This window comes from Nothoprocta perdicaria, unplaced genomic scaffold, assembly GCF_003342845.1.
Source record: "Nothoprocta perdicaria isolate Ctin4 unplaced genomic scaffold, notPer1 scaffold_33, whole genome shotgun sequence".
Lineage (NCBI taxonomy): Eukaryota > Metazoa > Chordata > Aves > Tinamiformes > Tinamidae > Nothoprocta > Nothoprocta perdicaria.
In genome coordinates this window covers 2,146,572-2,165,191 of record NW_020455566.1, presented here as the reverse complement: position 1 = coordinate 2,165,191, position 18,620 = coordinate 2,146,572, and the positions used below count along the sequence as shown (strand labels likewise).

Genomic DNA, 18,620 nt, shown 5'->3' with positions numbered 1-18,620 from the left:
GTGGGAGAGGACGCGGCGGCGGCACCGCCGACCGGTCGGGTGATTCATGCCTTGCCCTGCTCCAACTCGCTGCCGGCTTGGGCCATGCCTGGCAACGTAGGGAAAATTAATAACAGGCACCGGGTGACGAGCTGGGCGGCTCGGGCGCCGGGCTGCCGGATGCGGGTCCGGGTGAAGGATGCGTTTCCTGCAGGTCGCTGCAAGGATCCTCGGACCTGCCTAGCTTTGCATGGGGCTTGATGTTGGTGCGTGCCCTGGTGAGGCGTGGGGAGGTCCCGAAGGCCACTCAGAATATTTCAGAATATTTTCAGAATATTTCAGAATATTTAAGGTTGGAAGGGACCTCTACAGATCATCTAGTCCAACCTTCCTGCTCAAGCAGGCACACCTAGAGCATGTGGCACAGGGTGGCATCCAGGCGGGTTTTGAAGACCTCCAGAGWAGGAGACTCCACAACCTCCCTGGGCAGCCTGTTCCACTGCTCTGTYACCCTMACAGTAAAGAAGTTGCTCCTCACCTGGAGACGGAACTTCTTATGCTTCAGTTTGTGGCCATTACCCCTCGTCCTATCGCTGGCCACTAGTGAGAACACTCGCACCCCTAGCCTGCTGCTGGGGATGTTCCTGGGCTCTGCGTGCAGGGATCTAGCTGGTTTAGGGGCAGTTTTGGCCACTGTTTTTTCTYTCCCTTGCCAGACTAGCTGACGGGCTCAGGGAACCATGAACTGGGGGTTGTTCGAAGGGCTCCTCAGCGGGGTCAACAAGTACTCGACGGCCTTCGGCCGCGTCTGGCTCTCCCTCGTCTTCATCTTCCGCCTGCTGGTCTACGTGGTGGCGGCCGAGCGGGTCTGGAGCGATGACCACAAGGACTTTGACTGCAACACGCGGCAGCCGGGCTGCACCAACGTCTGCTACGACCACTTCTTCCCCGTGTCCCACATCCGCCTCTGGGCCCTGCAGCTCATCCTGGTGACGTGTCCCTCCCTGCTGGTCCTCATGCACGTGGCCTACCGCGAGGCCAAGGCGCAGCGGCGCCGCGCCAACGGCGACGACGGCCGCCGCGTCCACCTCGAGCCCGGCAAGAAGCGCGGCGGCCTGTGGTGGACCTACCTGCTGAGCCTCGTCTTCAAGGCGGCCGTGGACGTGGCCTTCCTCTACATCTTCCACCGCTTCTACCGCAACTACGCGCTGCCGCGCGTGGTCAAGTGCGAGCTGCCGCCGTGCCCCAACGTGGTGGACTGCTTCATCTCCCGGCCCACCGAGAAGAACATCTTCACGCTCTTCATGGTGGTCACGGCCTGCGTGTGCGTGGTGCTCAGCCTCGTGGAGGCCGCCTACCTCGTGGGCAAGCGGTGCCGCGAGCGCCTGGGCGCGCGGAGCAGGGAGGGCGGCGGGCGCTGCCGGGACTGCGCCGAGCCCCTCGCGGACACAGGCGGGCCGGTCTTCCAGGGGACCGATTACAAACCCGCCACGGTCCCCGTCCCCATCAGTGCCCCCCAGGACCAAGAGGTTCCCGCCTAGCGGCAGGGCCCTGGGGGGATGTTGGAACCCCCTTCCCGGGGACGTTCCCCAGCTCCCGGTCCAGGGCATCGTGCCAGCCACACCGGGCACACACGGGCGCTGCGAGACCCTCTCCACCGACCTCCCGGCAGCTCCGCAGGGACTCTCGGCAGGAAAAGGGCTACGTGGGTTTTCAAGGGCTCTTCTCCATGCCCAATTTCCGTGACTTTTTGCAAAGGGGTTTGATTTGCAAATCTTGCAAGGCCACGAGGAGCTCGCCCGCAAGGCAGCGCCCACGTGCTCGGTGCAGGGGACACCCAGGAGAGGCGGCCCGAGCCCGCTGCGCGTGCTGGCTGGCGCTGCGAGACCGCAGGAAAACACAGCCAGACAGCCAAGGAGAGGAGAGGGAAAACACCCCAACCATCGATTAAACAATAACGTGCAATAGCAGAATATTGTCCGTTTATTGCTGTGATAGGCCTGTTTTTCCGTGACTCAGGCTGCAGTGCAATTTCTAGGGCCATCAACAGTACCTGAACATTAGCCACGATGAATAATTAACAATTATTTCATGGCAAACGCACTCACAGGTCGCATTATCAGCACRCAGCGTGAGCTGTTGCGGGTTCGCRTGCTCGGCGGGCGCCTCGACGCGCGCTCCGGGTGCGCTGGCAGCCCGAGGGGGCAGGGAGAGGGGTTCTGGCTGCAGGAGGGCTGCCCAGACCCCCATGAGGAGCAGGGCACAAGCCCGGGCTTCTGGAGGATAGGACCCGTTTGGAAACGGCTGCCCAAGTGCTCCCCAAAGATTGCACTGGCTTTTCTCGCGTGTCTCCTAAGCGAGGCTGTTGTCATCTCCAGCTTCTTGCAGCCCTTGCTCTCAGCCGCGGCCGTTGCATTATCCACCTGGGAATTTGCCCTGCCGAAACCTGCAGTGCCGGAGGGTTCAGGTGGTTCTTGGGCGCGAGCCGTCGCCTCTGACCTAAAGCAGGGCTGGGTTGTTTGTTCCATGCAGCGAGGTTGATCAAGAGGATCAGAGCAGAGCCCACGGGGTCACCCGCAGCCCCGGTCCAGCGCCCTCCRGCCGCCCCCGCTCCGTTGCATCAAAGCAGCAGGAGCCGCCGGGCCGGTTGCCTCTCACCGGGGCCTTTCTTCATCTCGCTCACAGCAAGTGTCCTGGTGCACCTCGCACCATCCAGCATCAGCAGGGACGGCAGCGGGGGTGAGTCGGTGCTTTGCACAAGAAGGAGCTGGAATTGCCCCGGCCGGTGCTGCGGGAATCACCATGAGCTGGAGGCYGGAGGGTCTCCCTGGAGCAGGTGGTGTTTGGTTCACGGCTTCATGTTAAAGCAATGAGGGTTGGGGAAAGCTGCAATAAAAGGATGGGAGTTTCCACCGCTTGCATCACCACACTGCAGTTCGCATTGGCCCAGGAGGTCCCCTTGGGAGAGGAAAACCTGGAATTTGGGCAAAAGGGCTTTTAAAAGCACTAGATCTTTCCTACTGGCAGGGCAGGGGATCAAAGGCGACGGCGCTGGAGCTACCAGGGCCTCCTGCGGTGCAGGACCCTCTTGAGGAGCCCTTGAGAGCTTCCTGCTGGTGCTTGGCAGACCAGAGCCCCGTTGCTCAACTATTTCCATGATGAAGGAGCTCAGCTTGGGCCCCGCAAGGCGCGGGGGGGCTGAGCATTCACAGGGGCACCGCGGACTTGCCCCCGTGTCGGATAAAGCAGGGGCCGGGTCTGGGTGCAGAGGGGAGGCGCGGGGAGAAGCCAAGGACGGCGCAAGCCCGAGGCTCGGCGGGGACGCCCCGCTACCCGCTGGCATGCGGCAGCCCCAGGGCTTCGTCCCCACCCAGATGCCTCGGGGGAAATCTGAGGGCAAAAAGGCCCTGCCGGGGCCGTGCCGCGGGCTGGGGCCGGCGCGGGGACACCCCGAGGGGCCGAGCGGGGGGACGTGTCCCCCCCAAAACACGGCCCAAAGACTGAGCGGGGCAGCCGGGCACCCTCCTCACCCGGCCCCTGTGGGCAGGAGGGACCAGAGCGATTTTATGGCTGTTGGGGAACAGGGAGGCCAGGGCTGCTTCAGGAGAACTCGCGCTTCCTGGGCGTTGCTCCTCATCCTCCCTGCTCCGCTTCACTTCTCTGGCGCTCAGGTCACGGTCCCCGAGCCCTGGGCTTGCTYGTGCCGCGCGGGCTCTGCAAAATAGCTGAAATTCCTGATGCTGCTGATAGGCAAGAAAAATGCACCCAGGCAGCTCCCGGGCACAGGGAGGCTCCGGTCCGCTCGGAAACCCTCTTCAGCCGGGGCAGCACCCCGGGCTGCACCCCAGGCTCGTGCATTGGAACGAGCGACGGGGACGTGCGGGTCGGCTCCCAGCACTGGAGCTGATCCCAGATACCGGTGTCCCTGTCCCTTTGCGGGCCAGGCAAGTACCCTTGCCCCTGATTGACTTCCCAGATAAAATAAAACCCAGAGGGTCCGGGCTCTGTTTGAGCAGCTCCTTGTCTCTGGTGAGYGGGCGCTGTCAACCTCTCCAGCTCGAGTGCCCTCATGCACTGCAAACACCCCTGCCCGCTCCAAGCAGGCGGCATCGGGGAAACAGCAGGTAGGTGGACACAAGTTCCTGCCCAGGGGTCCACATCCACAGGGATCCAGATCCTAGATCTTGCTCTAGGAACAGCTCCGGGGCTGCCAGCACGGGCAGGATGGGTCCTGCCGCTCATCCGCTCCCTTCCCAGCTCACTGTGCAGCAGCAGCTCCAAGCAATGGGGTGGGAGCTGCGTGTTGCTACAGGGAGCAGACACAGATGCTCATCTGCAAAAGTAGTGTTGGGGCAGGATCCTTCAGAACCTGGGTAACGGGCAGCACTTGTGAATCTGTTGCAGGAAGTTTCACTCATGCCGTGTCCTGGGCTTTCCCCAGGCYCAGCACAGCTCCCCAAACGAAGCAGAGCTGCACGCAGATGCTGCCAGCGGGATCCCAGCCCAGCGGATCTCGCTGCAGGATTCAACCCGTCCCTGCGCTTGGCCTCAGCATGTACGTGCATGTGTGGAGCCAATAACCGCCGTGGGAGTGTTTGCTGGGCTCACCCCGGCGCTAAGAGCAAACTCCCCGCTCCTGCTCCTTGCAAACAAAGCCCCGGCGCGGGAGGCTGCGGCGAGTCCTGGAAACTCGAGCTCCCCGCGCCCGCCTGCGACCGCCCTGCAGCCCTTGCCCCGCAGAGCAGGTAGCGCCGGCGCCCGCGTGGGACAGGGGCCGGTGGGGGATCTTGGGGCGCACGGGGACCCCATGCAGTCGGGTGCTGTGAGTCAGACGGGCTCTGGCCCCTTTGCAGCCAGGACAGGYCTGGGTGCCGTGGGTCTCTCCGTGCGGCTCCCACAGGGCGCAGGGACAGTGCCAGGCTCTGCAGGAGGCTGCAGGGAGAGCCCGGGCGCCTCCAGCGCTGGCCAGCGGCCAGGCTGGCGGGGCTGGGGGCCAAGGTCTTGCATAACTCCAGGTACCGCTCCCTCGGTGCTCGGCACGGCGCTCCCCGGGTCCCCTCGCRCCCTCGGCACGTCCAGGGCCGGGGATGCCGCTGGGCTGCGCCGGTGCCAGCGGCTGAGCGGGGCAGGTGGGTGCCAGGCGGCCTCGGCGATGCAGCCTAGGGTGGGCAGATGAACCTGTAGGGTGAGAAGTGATTGCTGAGCCCGAGCGGGTGGGATGGGGCAGCACGGGAGCGTGTGGAGGCCAGTGGGACCCACAGGTGCCATCAGCCCCCGCGGAAGCCCTCGGGCCGGGTGGTTGGTCCCGGCCTGGGCAGGGGAGGGCAGAGCGCGATCGYTCCCCGCCCCGCCGGGTTGCAGCACGCTCGGCGGGGCAGGGGCAGTTCCCGGTTCCAGACGGGGCGGTGCAGAGAGGCAGGAGGGTTGCAGGTGAGGAGAGACGCCCGGCGGGGCCGCAGCACCCGGCGCGGCCGCGGGAGCCGGGCGCGTGTAGCTGCGACCGTGGATCTTGGTGCATCTCAGGACAGGCAGCGAGGGTGCCGGGGGGGCCCGGGGGCCCGTGGCAGCCCCGGGCAGTACAAGAAGCTTCGCTCCTTCCTCGCAGATTTGTTTTGGAGAGTGCAGCCTCCCCGGACGTGACCACAGCACCCAGGGGACCCCAGGGGACCCCAGGCGCCCCGTGCCAGCGTGTCGCCATGCCCCGGTAAGCGGGGCGAGGAGCCCGAGCCCGTGCAGGTAAGTCCAGCACTGCGGGATGAGCGGGGCTGGACAGGGACCGTGACCGTGCGGGAAGGGTGGAAAAGCAATTCCAGGGCCGAGCGCTGGTACCAGGTGGTATCCGGCTGTGCCAAGGGGAGCCGCAGCAGGATGTGCAGCACCCCGGCCCGGGAACCTGCCGGGTGAGTCAGCAGCGGCTCTGCCCSGTCCCGCAGCGCTTCCCCGCGCGGGCGCATTCCTGCGGCGTGAGTGTGCACCGCGCTGCGCCGTGCAGGGGCCGCGTGCCCCCGCCGCCCCCGCCGCCGCGATTCGGGGTCTCTGGGCAGCGTTGGCACCGGCTGTTTGCTCCCATCGCCCGGTGGGGCCACCTCTTGTTCTTGGCGACACGGCCAGTTTAGCCCAGCAAACAAGAGCACAGCTTGCAAATGGAGAACGGCACTTCCCCCAGCTAAAACTCCTGAAGTCCTGCAAGGTTTGCTTGACAAATTACTGAGGACAGTTGAGTTTTGCAGGTTGTTGCTCTCAAAACTGAGCACTTCTTGCAATTGCAAACRAACAGCAAAAGTATTTTTCGGTCCAGCCATTGTCTTTCCGCCTGTTGCTTCCTAGGGAGCGGGAAGGCTCCGGCCCTTGGGATGTGTTGTTTCTGGCAGCGCCGTTCCGTGTGGTTTTGCTGCGGGCATCACCCTGCTGAGGAGCGAGCTCGTCCCTCGCGTGGCGCCTGCTCCTGCTCCATTCTGCCTTTGGGCACAGCCACCGGTTGAACCCAATTGAATCCCAGTCTAACCATGTGGAAACTAGAGGCCAGGGAAGTCAGAGTCCCACTGGGCTGGCACTGGGAGCAGCTGGAAGGCTGGAATCCTGGAGATCCCTGGTGCTTCCCTGGTTGGAAAAGTCCCTGTCTGTCCCCAAAAGGCCTTTTGCAACTCGGAGATAAGCAGTAGGGGCAGGTCCAGCCCCATTGCCTTGGGCCCTGTACAATGGGGCCTGGTTTTCACCCAAGCTCTTGCTTTGCTGCAACATTAACTGTCCCACACCGCCCATCCCGTCCCACTGCCAGCTCAGGGCCTCCCCCTGTTTGTCCTGGCCTGTTCCTGGGGATTTGCTGCCAACGTAACCAACGTGCGCAATCGGAGCCGCACGGGCTTGGTGGGAGCGTCGCCCAGCTCCTCGGCACTTCCCAAAAAGCCTCTATCAGATGGAAGAGCGAAGGGCTTGAGTCACTCCTAAGTGTCACTGTGAGTCAGCGTGGCGCCCAGAAGTGCCACCCTCCAGCCCGAGTTTATTGTACGTGCGCAGGACGGCGGGACGGGGCCCTCCACCCTAAGGGAGCGTGGAGGGAGGGAGGTTGTGGATCCTGGGGCATCCTGGACCTGCTGAAATGCAGTGAGAGACGAGCTGGCCCTTTGCGTCTCCTCACCCACCGCTTCTCTCGCTCTTCCTCCAGGTTGGGTGACTCTGGTGCCCACCGGCGCCAGCCACCATGGACTGGAAAACGCTGCAGGCGCTGCTCAGCGGGGTCAACAAGTACTCCACGGCCTTCAGCCGCATCTGGCTCTCCGTGGTCTTCGTCTTTCGCGTGCTGGTCTAYGTGGTGGCGGCCGAGCGGGTCTGGGGAGATGAGCAGAAGGACTTTGACTGCAACACGCGGCAGCCGGGCTGCACCAACGTCTGCTACGACCACTTCTTYCCCATCTCCCACATCCGCCTCTGGGCCCTGCAGCTCATCTTTGTCACTTGTCCTTCCCTCCTGGTCATCATGCATGTGGCCTACCGGGAAGACCGCGAGAAGAAGAACCGGGAGAAGAACGGGGAGAATTGCCCCAAGCTCTACAGCAACACCGGCAAGAAGCACGGCGGGCTGTGGTGGACCTACCTGTTCAGCCTCTTCTTCAAGCTCGTCATAGAGATACTCTTCCTCTACCTCCTCCACAAGATGTGGGACAGTTTTGACCTGCCGCGACTAGTCAAGTGCACCAATATAGACCCCTGCCCCAACACTGTAGACTGCTACATTGCTCGGCCAACCGAGAAGAGAGTCTTCACCTATTTCATGGTCGGGGCCTCCTCCATCTGCATCGTCCTCACTGTCTGTGAGATCTTCTACCTCATCTTTAAGCGGGTGGTGCGGACTGCACAGAGGTGGAAGAAGTCCACCAAGCGCTCCGTTAGCTACAGCAAGTCCTCCACCTGCCAATGCCATCTCAAGCAGGAGAAGGAGAACAAGTCCCAGAATAGGTCTGAGGCAACTCAACTTTGATCAGACAGGGTCCTGGAAGGGGAAGAGGGAGGGAAAATGGCCTGGCGGTTGACAGGGATAACAGGCCCCAAGGTGGCCATGGGGCARTGTCACCACTAGACTCTTCAGCTAAGGCCTCCGTGGCTGTAAAGGGGAGGGAGAACACGTCCATGGGGAGTCTCCTGCTCGGTGCCATCCAGTGAACAGACCTCGCTTGGGGATGCTTCTGCCAAGGCTTGCTAGGGCAGCAAGGAAGGGACGGGGAGGCTGCACGGTGCCCCTTGGTGCAGGGGCTTGAGCCTGTCTCTTCTTCCCACAGAGAGGAGGAGATGTGACCTCCTGCCGCCCAGCCTTGTTCAGCCTCTGCCCCTTGGACCCCAAGCTTCCCAATCTGAGAAGAGCCCAAACCGCTGAATCCCCTTGAGAATCGACCAATCCCAAGAAASTAAGCCCCCGGGAAGGGGCAGCGGGGCGTCCGAGCAGGCGCAGGTAAGACACCCTTCAGGACGACGCCGATGCCCGGATGCCAAGCCCGAATGCCAGGGACACGGCCAGAGCCCACGTCCCGCTGCGGCCAGAGGAGGAGCTGCCCCGGCTCCATGGTGGCACCGGAGCGGGGCTGCAAGGCGCTAACGAGCCCGGAGCAACCACRGACGAGCGGGTGGCTGCGGCTGCCCATCCGGGAGCAGGTCCCCTCTTTGCTCCCGCAGGAATCCATGTCCCCCGTGCTGAGGGCTCCTCAGCCTCCCCGGTGCCAGGACCGGGCCTCCCCTGCCTGCCATCAGACGCATCATTAGCTCTGTATCCAAAAGGCCAATAAACGTCGCRTTGTTTGTAGACACCGGGACCTGCTCTGTGTGCTGAGTCTGGCTGGGGAAAGGCGGGGACACGTTGAGCAGGGAGAAGGGAACGGCTGGGCACGGAAAAGGGAATCCAGCGGGGTTCCAGCAGCTGGGGTTAGCCGGGATGGGGGCTGGTCCCGAGTGGTGCTATCCGGGCCGGGACCGGTGCTGTTCAACCCCCCTGTATCTGCCTGGCCRGGCACCTGCCGCCGGCTCCGTGTTTTCCCGTCTCGTCGTGCACCACTGGGCTYCAACGCACCGCAGCCGCGCGCCGGCCTCCGAGGAAATCAAGGAGGGATCAGCATCAATTATTTACTGAGCCCTGATAAATATTACAATAAATAGCAATGATTTCCACTTAATCTCACCTAAAGCAGCTCGATGCACAGGGCTCTGCCAGCAGGCGCTCCGGCCGGCCGGTGTTTCCCTCTCCCACCAATGGGGATGGCCCCATTTGCTCCACAGTTTTGGAGCAAGACCAGGGCGGAGAGCATCACCAGGGCAGACACCGGGCCGCAACACCAGCTGGCAGCAGTCGGGAGGGGACACGTGTTGGCGGTGGGAGATACRCTCCCGCTTCCGCAGCACCCTGCTATTGTGGCCAGAGCACACGCAGGGTGCAATTATTTTGTATTAGATATAATGATGCTTCTCCTGCTCCACCCAAGCCCCCGTGCTGCCTTGCAGGAGGAAAGGCCACATCTCGGGGCTGCAGGACCAGTGACTTCCCGCTGGGTGCGGGCACTGGCCCAGTTTCGTCCCCGCTTGCCCAAGCCCGGGCTGGCCGCCCCGGTCCGTCCCTGCAGTCGCGAGCTGCGACGTGCCGAGCGCGGCAGGACGGCTACGGCCCCCCTGGGTGCCAAGGGGGTGGATGCACATGGGGTGCCTTGCACACAGCTCTGGGGTTACCTAGGGGTGAAGCCAACACGATTCAGGCCGTGCCTAAAGCAGCAGCCCGTGCTCAAGGAGGCCGGTCCCGGGCAGAGCCGGGCGATCCCTCGGCGGGGCAGGCGCCCGGCTCGGCTCTGCTCAGCCCGCGCTCGGGCCGCCGCACGGGCTGGGGCTGCGACGTGGCTCCAGCACCACCCAGTGCCCGTCGTGCCGCTCGCACCGTGCCGGCCCGCGGCAGAGCCCGTCCCGCGKCCGGGCACCGCAGGCCGCCGCGGAGCCACGCACGGGCAGCTCCCGGGCAGGATGCCTGCAGCGCTCCTGGCCYGGCCGGAGCACCGGAGCGGCACAGGTGACACTGTGCCAGCCCTGCGCAGCTGCAGCGGGGACACTGGGGACACGGGGCTCAGCACCCGCGATGCCGCCGCCTGCATCCCCTTGCCCAGGCGCAGCATCCTGCCCCAGCCCAGCCTGCAGCCCGGACCCTGTTGCTTTTGGCTCCCCAGAGCCCCGCTTGCAGCCCGTTATTATTTGTTCAGTCTCAACTAACTTGTTTTCCTCCGCTTCCTTTTTCCAGGCTGTGCTGGCCTCATCCGTCAGTGGCTGTCAGGCGCGGGGGGGATCCCGGCTCGCTCCGGACCCGCCGCCCCTTTCCCCTCCCCGCGCAGTGCCAGGGGGAGGGCCAGGCTTCCCAAAAGGCCAGAGGGAAAGCCAGGGGCTCCCGGGTCCCGCTCCGCACGCACCTGGGGCTCGGCGGTCGCTTTAAGCCCCGGTGCCCGGGTTTCCTGCCTGCGCTCCTCCTCCGCGGGCTCCCCTGGGTCCCCGCCGTGGCCAGAGCCTCCCAGGCCGCGGCTGCTCACATCCTGCGCCGCGCCAGACGCAGGCTGGACGTGCCCGGCGCCGGGCGCTCGCTCCGCAGCGCCCGCCCGTGCGGCAGAGGTGAGTGAGCGGCGCCGGGCGCCCGGCCCCGGCATCCTGGGTGCCCGGCCGCGCTGCTGGACGGAGACACAGGGAGTTCCTGGGGGCTGCCGGTGTCACCTGCGGCGGCACAGGGCGCATGCCGCGGTGGGCACCCGCTTTCTGCTTCAGGATGCGGGGCCACTCGCCCTTCGCTGCTTGTCCTGACTTTCCGCCCCGGCTGCCCCTTTAACAAGCCAGCTGGCACCTCTGCTCATTTAATTGGCGGGGGTTAATTAGGGGTCAGGGCTAAGGCTGYTTCCTCTCTCCCAGCTGGCTCGGGGGACATGTGGGGAAGCCTCGCTGCTCGCCAGGGCTGACGCCAGGGCTGGGAGCCGYGCTCGGCCCTCCGCGGTGAGCGGGGACGGGGCCCCGGGCTGCACTGCCGCTGCACGGGTGCTGCGGGACCATCCCCTTCACCCAGAGGTGCCCAGGGGCTGCTCTGCGCTCAGGGCTGGTGCTTTGGGGGCTTCCTCTCCCCTTCACCCTGTTGCTCTCTGTACTTGGGTGGAGATAGGAAAAGCTGGAGGAGAAGCAGGTCCCTGCTGCTCCTGCTCCCTGGGGCTGCTCCAGCCACCCCCTGGGCACCCACATGGCCCCTCCTGGGGTGGCTACAAGTCCTGGGTGCTGCTGCGGGTGGTGGGTCTGACTTCTTTCCTCTCCCTCCCGCAGCCGGAGACGAGGAGCTCTCTAGAAGATGGGTGACTGGGGGTTCCTGGAGAAGCTGCTGGACCAAGTCCAGGAGCACTCGACGGTGATCGGGAAGATCTGGCTGACCGTGCTCTTCATCTTCCGCATCCTCATCCTGGGCTTGGCGGGGGAGTCCGTGTGGGGGGACGAGCAGTCGGATTTTGTGTGCAACACCAAGCAGCCGGGCTGCACCAACGTCTGCTATGACAAAGCCTTCCCCATCTCCCACATCCGCTACTGGGTGCTCCAGTTTCTCTTTGTCAGCACGCCCACCCTCATCTACCTCGGCCACGTTGTCTATCTGTCCCGGCAGGAGGAGAAACTGAAGCAGCAGGAAAGCGAGCTGCGTGCCATCCATAGCAAGGACCCCAAGATAGAGCAGGCCCTGGCRCTGGTGGAGAAGAAGATGTCCAAGATCTACGTGACAGAGGACGGTCGGCTCAAGATCCGGGGGGCCCTGATGTGGACGTACATCATTAGTGTGGTCTGCAAGAGCATTTTTGAGGCGGGCTTCCTCGTCGGCCAATGGTACCTCTACGGCTTTTCCATGGTGCCCCGCTACGTGTGCCAGAGGGACCCCTGTCCCCACCAGGTGGACTGCTTCATCTCCCGCCCCACCGAGAAGAGCATCTTCATCATCTTCATGCTGGTCATGGGCCTCATCTCCTTGATCCTCAACCTCTTAGAGCTCTTCCACCTCTGCTGCAAGCACCTGCTGGGCAACATCAAGAAGGTGTCGGCGCCGGCGCGTGACACCTTTGCTGACGACATGGTCCCTGGCCCCTACCCGCCCAAGCACTACTCCTTCCTCCCCATGGCCGAGAGCCACACGCCGCCCTACCAGGCCTACAACAAGCTCTCCAGCGAGCAGAACTGGGCCAACCTCAACAACGAGGAGAACCTGGCGCTGAGCAGCGGCAGCCGGCCGCTCGCGGAGCCCTACGCGGCGCGTGCCACCGGAGCCGCGGAGCGGCCGTGCAGCCGGCCCGGCAGCTCGGCCTCCAAGAAGCAGTATGTCTAGCGCGGGGCCGCGGGCCCCCCGTCCTGGCCCTTCTCGCTCGTGGTGGTGCTGGGCTGGACACGGCCTGCAAGACACTGGGACCTGGAGCTCCAGGAACATGGACGAGGCCCCCGGCCCCCCAGGGCAGAGCCTTTTTCCTCTTATTTTTTCCCCGTATAAATGAGGAGACCCCAGAGAAGCCTCCTGGGCTGTCTCCAGCCTCTGGAGACCCGTGGCTGGGACAGCACTGTGTTTTGTGTCCTGGCCATCAGCCCTCTCCGGTTCAGGGAGCCGGCAGCGGGCAGGGTCCCCGCGGGTGGCACCGGTGACGGGAGGGTTAACGGGGATGCTGCCTCCCACCCAGGGAAACCGAGGCAGCGGAGGGGCCCTGGGGAGGCTCCGCAGCCCTGGGAGCGCCGCCTCCCCCCCGGCGTCCTGTCCCTGTCCCTTTCCCAGGCAGCCTCTGGCTCTAAGTTATTTTTAACCTGCTGCCCTGAGCAGGGAATTTTCTGCCTTAAAGGTGCAGTTGTGTGAGGGGCAGTGGGACCGGGGCGCTGTGTCCGTGCCAGCCCTCGAGCCCTGGYGTTTTGGGGGAGGATTTAGCCCAGCAGCTGCTGGGTTGGGGGGGTTATGGGTTTTTTATTCTTGTGCATGAGCCCTCTCCTGCAACGGGAGCCTGCTCCGCGTGAAGCTGGGAGAGGGATGATGCTCCTGGTGCCGTTTTCTATCCCCCCCCTCCCAGACTTGGACTGTTGCAACTTGTTGAATAAACCTGAATGAATGAAAATGATGATTTGTGGTGTATTGCACTGCCCGGGGGCTGCGTGCGGCTCTGGGCAGCTGAAAGCACAAAGTCTCCCTGCATTAACACCCTCCCCGTGGTGCAGCCCGTTGTGCCGAGGCGGTCGTGCACCCTGTGGGGCCCAGCCTGGCTGGGACCTCTTGCCCCCCTGCCCCRGCTCCAGTGCAGATAAACCCCGTGGAGCTGCTCCCAGCTGCATAATAGGTGGAAATGAGCTGCAGATAAAGGCGCACGAAGCACCCGGGGCCTGTTCAGCTGCTCCAACCAAAGAGCTTGGGGCAGGGTCCACACCCTGGGCTGGGGCTCCTGCACCCYGGGGTTCCAAATACCTCCATGGGGGCAAAGCAGGGGTGAGAGGGGCCTGTGCTCGCAGACAGGAGGCAGTGGGGAAGGAAGGTGGCACAAGTGGGACCCTAGAGGAGGCACGGGGACAAGCAGGACCCTGCACAGGGCCCTTCCTTCCCAGCTCCCCCATCCCTCTCCCCACAGCCCTCCCGGCTCCCCTTTTCCTTGCCCAGGCCCCCCTGTTCCCCGAGGCCGGGACGCAGGGGCTGGAGCGGAGCTGCAAGCGCAGCAGCCGGGCCAGGGGCGCGCGCGGCCGGGAGGAAGCGCCGGAGCGAAAGGTACCGGTGCAGCCGCGGCGCCGGCCCCGCCGCCTGTTTACCCGCCGGGCAGCACTTTGTTTGCTCTCCTCCCTGGCCCCGGCCCCGTATTTTTGTTGGCGCCRGGGGAGCGTCACACTTGCCCGAGCGGCCCTGCAAGGTGGAAAACAAGACGGCCGGGAGCCCCCCTGYGACAACGGGGCCAACATCAACAGCGCGGGGCTCGTCCGGGCCGCCTGCCCCCGTGCAGGGCTGCGGCCCTTAGGCAAATAACCGCCCGGGGCTGATAAGGCGGCCGGCTGGCCCCGCGCCGCTGCCGCAGCCCGGTCACACAGCCCGTGCGCGCAGATAGCGGCGCGGCCGGCACGGCCCTGCTCCCAGCTCCTGGGTAAATAGGCGCCGTGCTGCCCTCCTGGGAATGGCCCCATGCTGCCGGTGTATCCTGCGATACGGTGCTGGGTGTCCTGCTGCTGCCTGTTGCACCCAGCGGCATTCCCCGGCAGCTCCTGGGGCTGGAATAAAGCAAAGGCCTGGGAAGAGATGCAGCTTGGTGGGTGCACAGGGAGTAAAGCAGGAGGAAGCAGCTGGTGAGGCAGCCAGTGCACGGTGGATGGACAGAGCCCTGCGGGGTGCACGGCGGATGGATGGAGCCCTGCAGGGTGCACGGTGGATGGATGGAGCCCTGCGGGGTGCACGGCGGATGGATGGAGCCCTGCGGGGTGCACGGTGGATGGACAGAGCCCTGCGGGGTGCACGGCGGATGGATGGAGCCCTGCGGGGTGCATGGACAGGGCACTGCGGGGTGCATGGTGGATGGATGGAGCCCTGCGGGGTGCAGGGTGCATGGACAGGGGCTCTGCAGGGTGCACAGGGGACGGACCCAACCCTGCTGGGTGCACAGTGCATGGACAGGGCACTGCAGGGTGCACAGTTGTTTTCCCCACAGGTTTGGGTGGGGAGCGAGTGCCGGGGCTGCCGCATGCCCTGCTGTGCCGGGGCGCTCGCCAAGCAGCAAGGGAGGGGGGACGGTTATTTTTAATCTTTCCCAGTGCATGGAAAAGAGCAGGCTGCTAAATCGGAGCTGCTCACAGGAAGAGCGGAGCTGCCAGGGAGGAAGGGAAGAGGGAGGGCAGGGACACGCTGGGCATGGGCACCACCAGGTCCCCCATCCCGCGGTGCCCGGAGCAGGCAGGGAGCAGCCAGGGACACTGTGCGAGGGCTCCGCTCGCCCCCCCCTGGGACCCCCCTCCCAATGTGTGGGAAGAGCAAACTAGGCCCTGGAGAGGTCCTGGCACGGCCACCCATGCTCAGTGAAGGCAAAAGGGCCCTGACCCGCTCCCTGTGTCCCCCTATATTTAGTGTATATTTAGTGTATATTTAGTGTATATTTAGTGTATATTTAGTGCTGGGCAGAGCGGCCCCCCCCGCCCGCCCTCGCGGCGCAGCAGCCCCGGGCCCCGCGTGAGAACGGCGGGACGGGAGGAAGCGGCTCAATAGCAGCCACCACTTCCCGCATCCTGACATTGTCGCTCCCCTCCTGCCGCTTCCTCGCCCGGGGGCAGCGGCACCCGCACCCTGGTGCCCACCCCGGGGTGTGCGGGTACCGGCTCCCATCGGAGCGGGGGGCGTCGTGGGGATGTGCTGAGCACAAGGGAGCAGCACCCGGGGAGCGCGGCAGGAAAAGGGTCTCGCAGGGAGCAGGAGCGGGAGGAGATTCTCACGGGCTCAGGGAAAGGGCAAAAGGAGCCTGGGAAAAAAAAAGGCTCGAGCGGCCGGAACAGGGAGCAGGAGGCCCCAGGGGACGCGGGCGCCGCTCGCTTGTCACGCGGGCGCTGCCGGGGTGAGCAGAGCCCCGAGGCCGCCTGCCCCGCGCGGTGCTGCCCCAGCCACGGCGCTGAGAAACCCTGGGATCCGCGGAGCCTCCGGCAGCTTCCCGGGCTCCGGCGGCCCAGGCGCTCGGAGCAGCCCCGGGGCAGGGTGCGAGCGCAGCTGGGGCCGGGGCGCTGAGCTCAGCGGACGTCCAGGTGCGCCGAGCGCGGCGCGGTGCGGGGCTGCCGCGCGCTCCTGCATCCTGCCTCCGGAAAAAGCAGCCTGAGCCCCACACGCTCCTAGTGATGGATGGATGGATGCGCACACCTGGAGCCCGGAGCGGGCCGGGTGCTGAGCCCCCAGCCAGGGGCCAGTGCTAGCGAGCAGGGACGGCGGCTGCTGCAGCCACCGAGTGTGTTTGGGGGCCGGGACACATTGTCCTGGAAGGAGGGACGAGAAGGGCCATGGCTCCTTGCAGGCACAGCCACCGTGTTGGGGTTCCCTGGGCTCCTGCAGGTTGGCCCTGCTCCTGCCCCGCGGCGTTCCTGCCCGGAGCCTGCAGGATCCATCCCGGGACAGCCCTGGGGCCAAGGAAGTCCTGCCGCACGGACATGGAGAGCATCTGGGATTCCCTGCACCGCGGCGCTCCCGGATGCACGGCGCTCCTTGCGCGAGCCCGGCAGGTTGCAGCCCAAACAGAACCAGGACCAGGCTCTCGGATCATTGTGAGCAGGCACCGGGAAATGCTTTTTGCCAGGAKGGTTTATTCAATAAAGCTTCCTCTTGTGCTTCACGAGCCATTCGAGGCGGCTCGTCCCAGCCCTGCGTGCGCGCCGGGCCCTATTCTTGTCCCGCGCCTGCTTCCCGGGCAGCACATTGTTGGGATTCAATGGGAGGAAGGGTGGGTTTACGGCATGGAGGGTTTAGGAGAACCGCAGTGCTTTCCCGCGGGTGCTGGGAAGTGGCTTCACCCCTGCCCCAGTGGCTCTGCGCGGGATCACGGCTGCTCCCAGTGGGATCTCAGCATGGGACCGGGCTCCAGGAGCACCCGGAGCATCGGATGCACCAAACAGCTGGAGACAGCTGTGCTCCACAGCGGAGCAGGAGCAGCGTCCCGCGCTGCACAACTGTTCCGRCAGCAGCACCCTTCCCGCTGCAGCACCCTTCCCATTGCAGCACCTTTCCTGCTGCAGCCTCGTTGCTGTGGAAGCGGGGAGGAAGATGCAGGAGCGCAGAGGAAGCGCGGCCAGCGAGGGCCCAACAAAGCCCTGCAGCCCTGAGAACGCGGCTCAATGGGCTATAAACGGCGCGGGAGCCACCCCGTCTGGGGTGGACAAAGGGAGACGATTCCGACCTGGGCCCCGCTGGTCCAGCTGGGGAAAGGGAAGGGCCCATTCCCACCCAGAGCACAATAGGGAACAGMAGGGCCTAGGTTGGAGCAGGAGTGAGCTCAGGGTATGGGACACGCCAGCCAGTCCCACGGGGACGGAATGGTGCTGGTGGGGCAGCCTGGGGTCCYGGGAATGGCACCAGCAGCGCTGGGATCCCCAGAGTGGGAACAGCAGGGCCCGGGACAGTACCAGGACAGCCAGTGCACTGTCCCAAAAGAGCAACTATTCCCAGCAAGGGGAGAGCTGCTCCCAAAGCGTCCCGGGGTCCCTACACAAGCGCCAAGGCTCCTGGCACCCGTGTGCCCGGCTGCAGAGCGGCTCGGCCCCGCGGACGGGCCGGGCCGGGACACAACCGSGCGCAGGCAGTAAAGCTGTCAGCGGGGCAGGAGCTGGCGCAGCCGCGGGAAGCCGAGAGCTCCGTCCCGCCAGCAGCGCGAAGCGCCGCAAAGTGCTGAGCTGGCCGCTGACCTCAGGACGTTGCACCAACACGGAAGATTTATGGGCCCCGGGAGGGGAAGGCCGGGCTGGGGCGGCCAGCGAGGCCTCGCAGAGCGACCAGGGGAAAAAACAAAGCGGGAGCAAGCGATAACCCCGGCGAGCGGCGCCGGGGCAGGGAGCAGCCCGCGCTCCGTCCTGCCCTGTTCCCACGGGCTGTGGGGACGGGGGGCTGCAGGAGGCAGGGCTGCTGCTGCCGCCCGCTCCTCCCAGAGCTCAGGAGGTATCCAGGCTTCCTCTCCCGCACCCTCACGCTCGGCGCTGGCAGCCGAGGACGAGGGAACAGGGCCYAGCACCCCGCACTGTGCGACGTTCACGTGCCCCGAGGCGGCTTTGGGGCAGCTGGCACCACAGAGGAAGGCAGAGGCGCGCGGACGTGCAGCAGTTTAATGTGGTGGTTCTGGGTGGGTTCTGAGCTCGCTACATCCTCCCGTCAGCCCCGTCCCAGCCCGTGACTGGCACCGCGTCGCGGCCTCCGCCCCTGCAGCCTCTTCCCTGCTGCAGCGCTGGGAGCAGCCCCCAGGATGCTCCTCAGGGTGCACGAGCGGCGGGACGAGCGGCGGGACGGCGGCTCCTGCTGCGACGCGGCCTCCATCGCCCGGGCCCATGTGCAATCCAGACGCCTTGGAGAGACACGAGTCCCGTCRGTCCTGGACACGAGTCCCTTTGGCTCTGGACATGAGTCCCTTTGGTTTTAGACACGAGTCCCTTCTGTTCTCATACCACAGAGGAAACCAAGCCTGCGGAGGGAGCCGCCGGCGGGCCCAGGCCGGGCGCTCCAGGCGCCCCCATGCCCGGCGCCGGTCCCTGCCGCCCCGGCGCGTGTCCCGTGTCCCGCCGGAGCGGGCCGAGCGGCGCGGCGGGGCCCGGGGCGGCGGCGCCCTCAGCTCTTCTCGGGCCGGTTGCGGTCGAGCACGGCGCGCGGCGCGAACTCCAGCCTGTCCTTGAGGCTCGCCACCTCGGGCAGCTCGGCGCCCGCCAGCTCCCGCAGCCGCCGCTCCTCGCGCCGCTCCGCGATGCTCCGCTCCTGCTCCTCCTGCTCCTGCCCCGGCGGCGCGCGCCCGCGCAGGCCCCGCTCCACGTGGTAGCCCACGGCGCCCACCACGAAGGCCACCGGGAAGGTCACGTACGGCGCGTACGTGCGCAGCGCCGCCCACAGCGCCGGCCACATGGCGGCGGCGGCGGCCGCGCGGGGTCCAGCCGCCCGG

The 18,620-nt window shown here is 65.6% G+C and overlaps 4 protein-coding genes across 4 annotated transcripts; 3 read left to right on the top strand and 1 right to left on the bottom strand.

Moving 5' to 3' along the window:
• Window positions 1-719: 719 nt before the first annotated feature.
• On the top strand, window positions 720-1,520 carry LOC112950855 (gap junction beta-5 protein-like). Its single transcript, XM_026043487.1, has one exon. It carries the CDS (start codon window positions 720-722, stop codon window positions 1,518-1,520), a length of 801 nt encoding a protein of 266 aa, XP_025899272.1.
• A 5,660-nt stretch (window positions 1,521-7,180) lies between these two features.
• On the top strand, window positions 7,181-7,957 carry GJB3 (gap junction protein beta 3). The gene has a single exon (XM_026043486.1). The coding sequence runs from the start codon at window positions 7,181-7,183 to the stop codon at window positions 7,955-7,957; it is 777 nt and encodes a 258-aa protein (XP_025899271.1).
• A 2,954-nt stretch (window positions 7,958-10,911) lies between these two features.
• GJA4 (gap junction protein alpha 4) lies at window positions 10,912-12,352 on the top strand. The gene is made up of 2 exons (XM_026043551.1): window positions 10,912-10,977; window positions 11,296-12,352. The coding sequence occupies exon 2, from the start codon at window positions 11,321-11,323 to the stop codon at window positions 12,332-12,334; it is 1,014 nt and encodes a 337-aa protein (XP_025899336.1). The 5' UTR covers window positions 10,912-10,977; window positions 11,296-11,320; the 3' UTR covers window positions 12,335-12,352.
• Window positions 12,353-18,295: 5,943 nt separating this feature from the next.
• On the bottom strand, window positions 18,296-18,583 carry SMIM12 (small integral membrane protein 12). The gene has a single exon (XM_026043569.1). It carries the CDS (start codon window positions 18,581-18,583, stop codon window positions 18,296-18,298), a length of 288 nt encoding a protein of 95 aa, XP_025899354.1.
• Window positions 18,584-18,620: the final 37 nt, after the last annotated feature.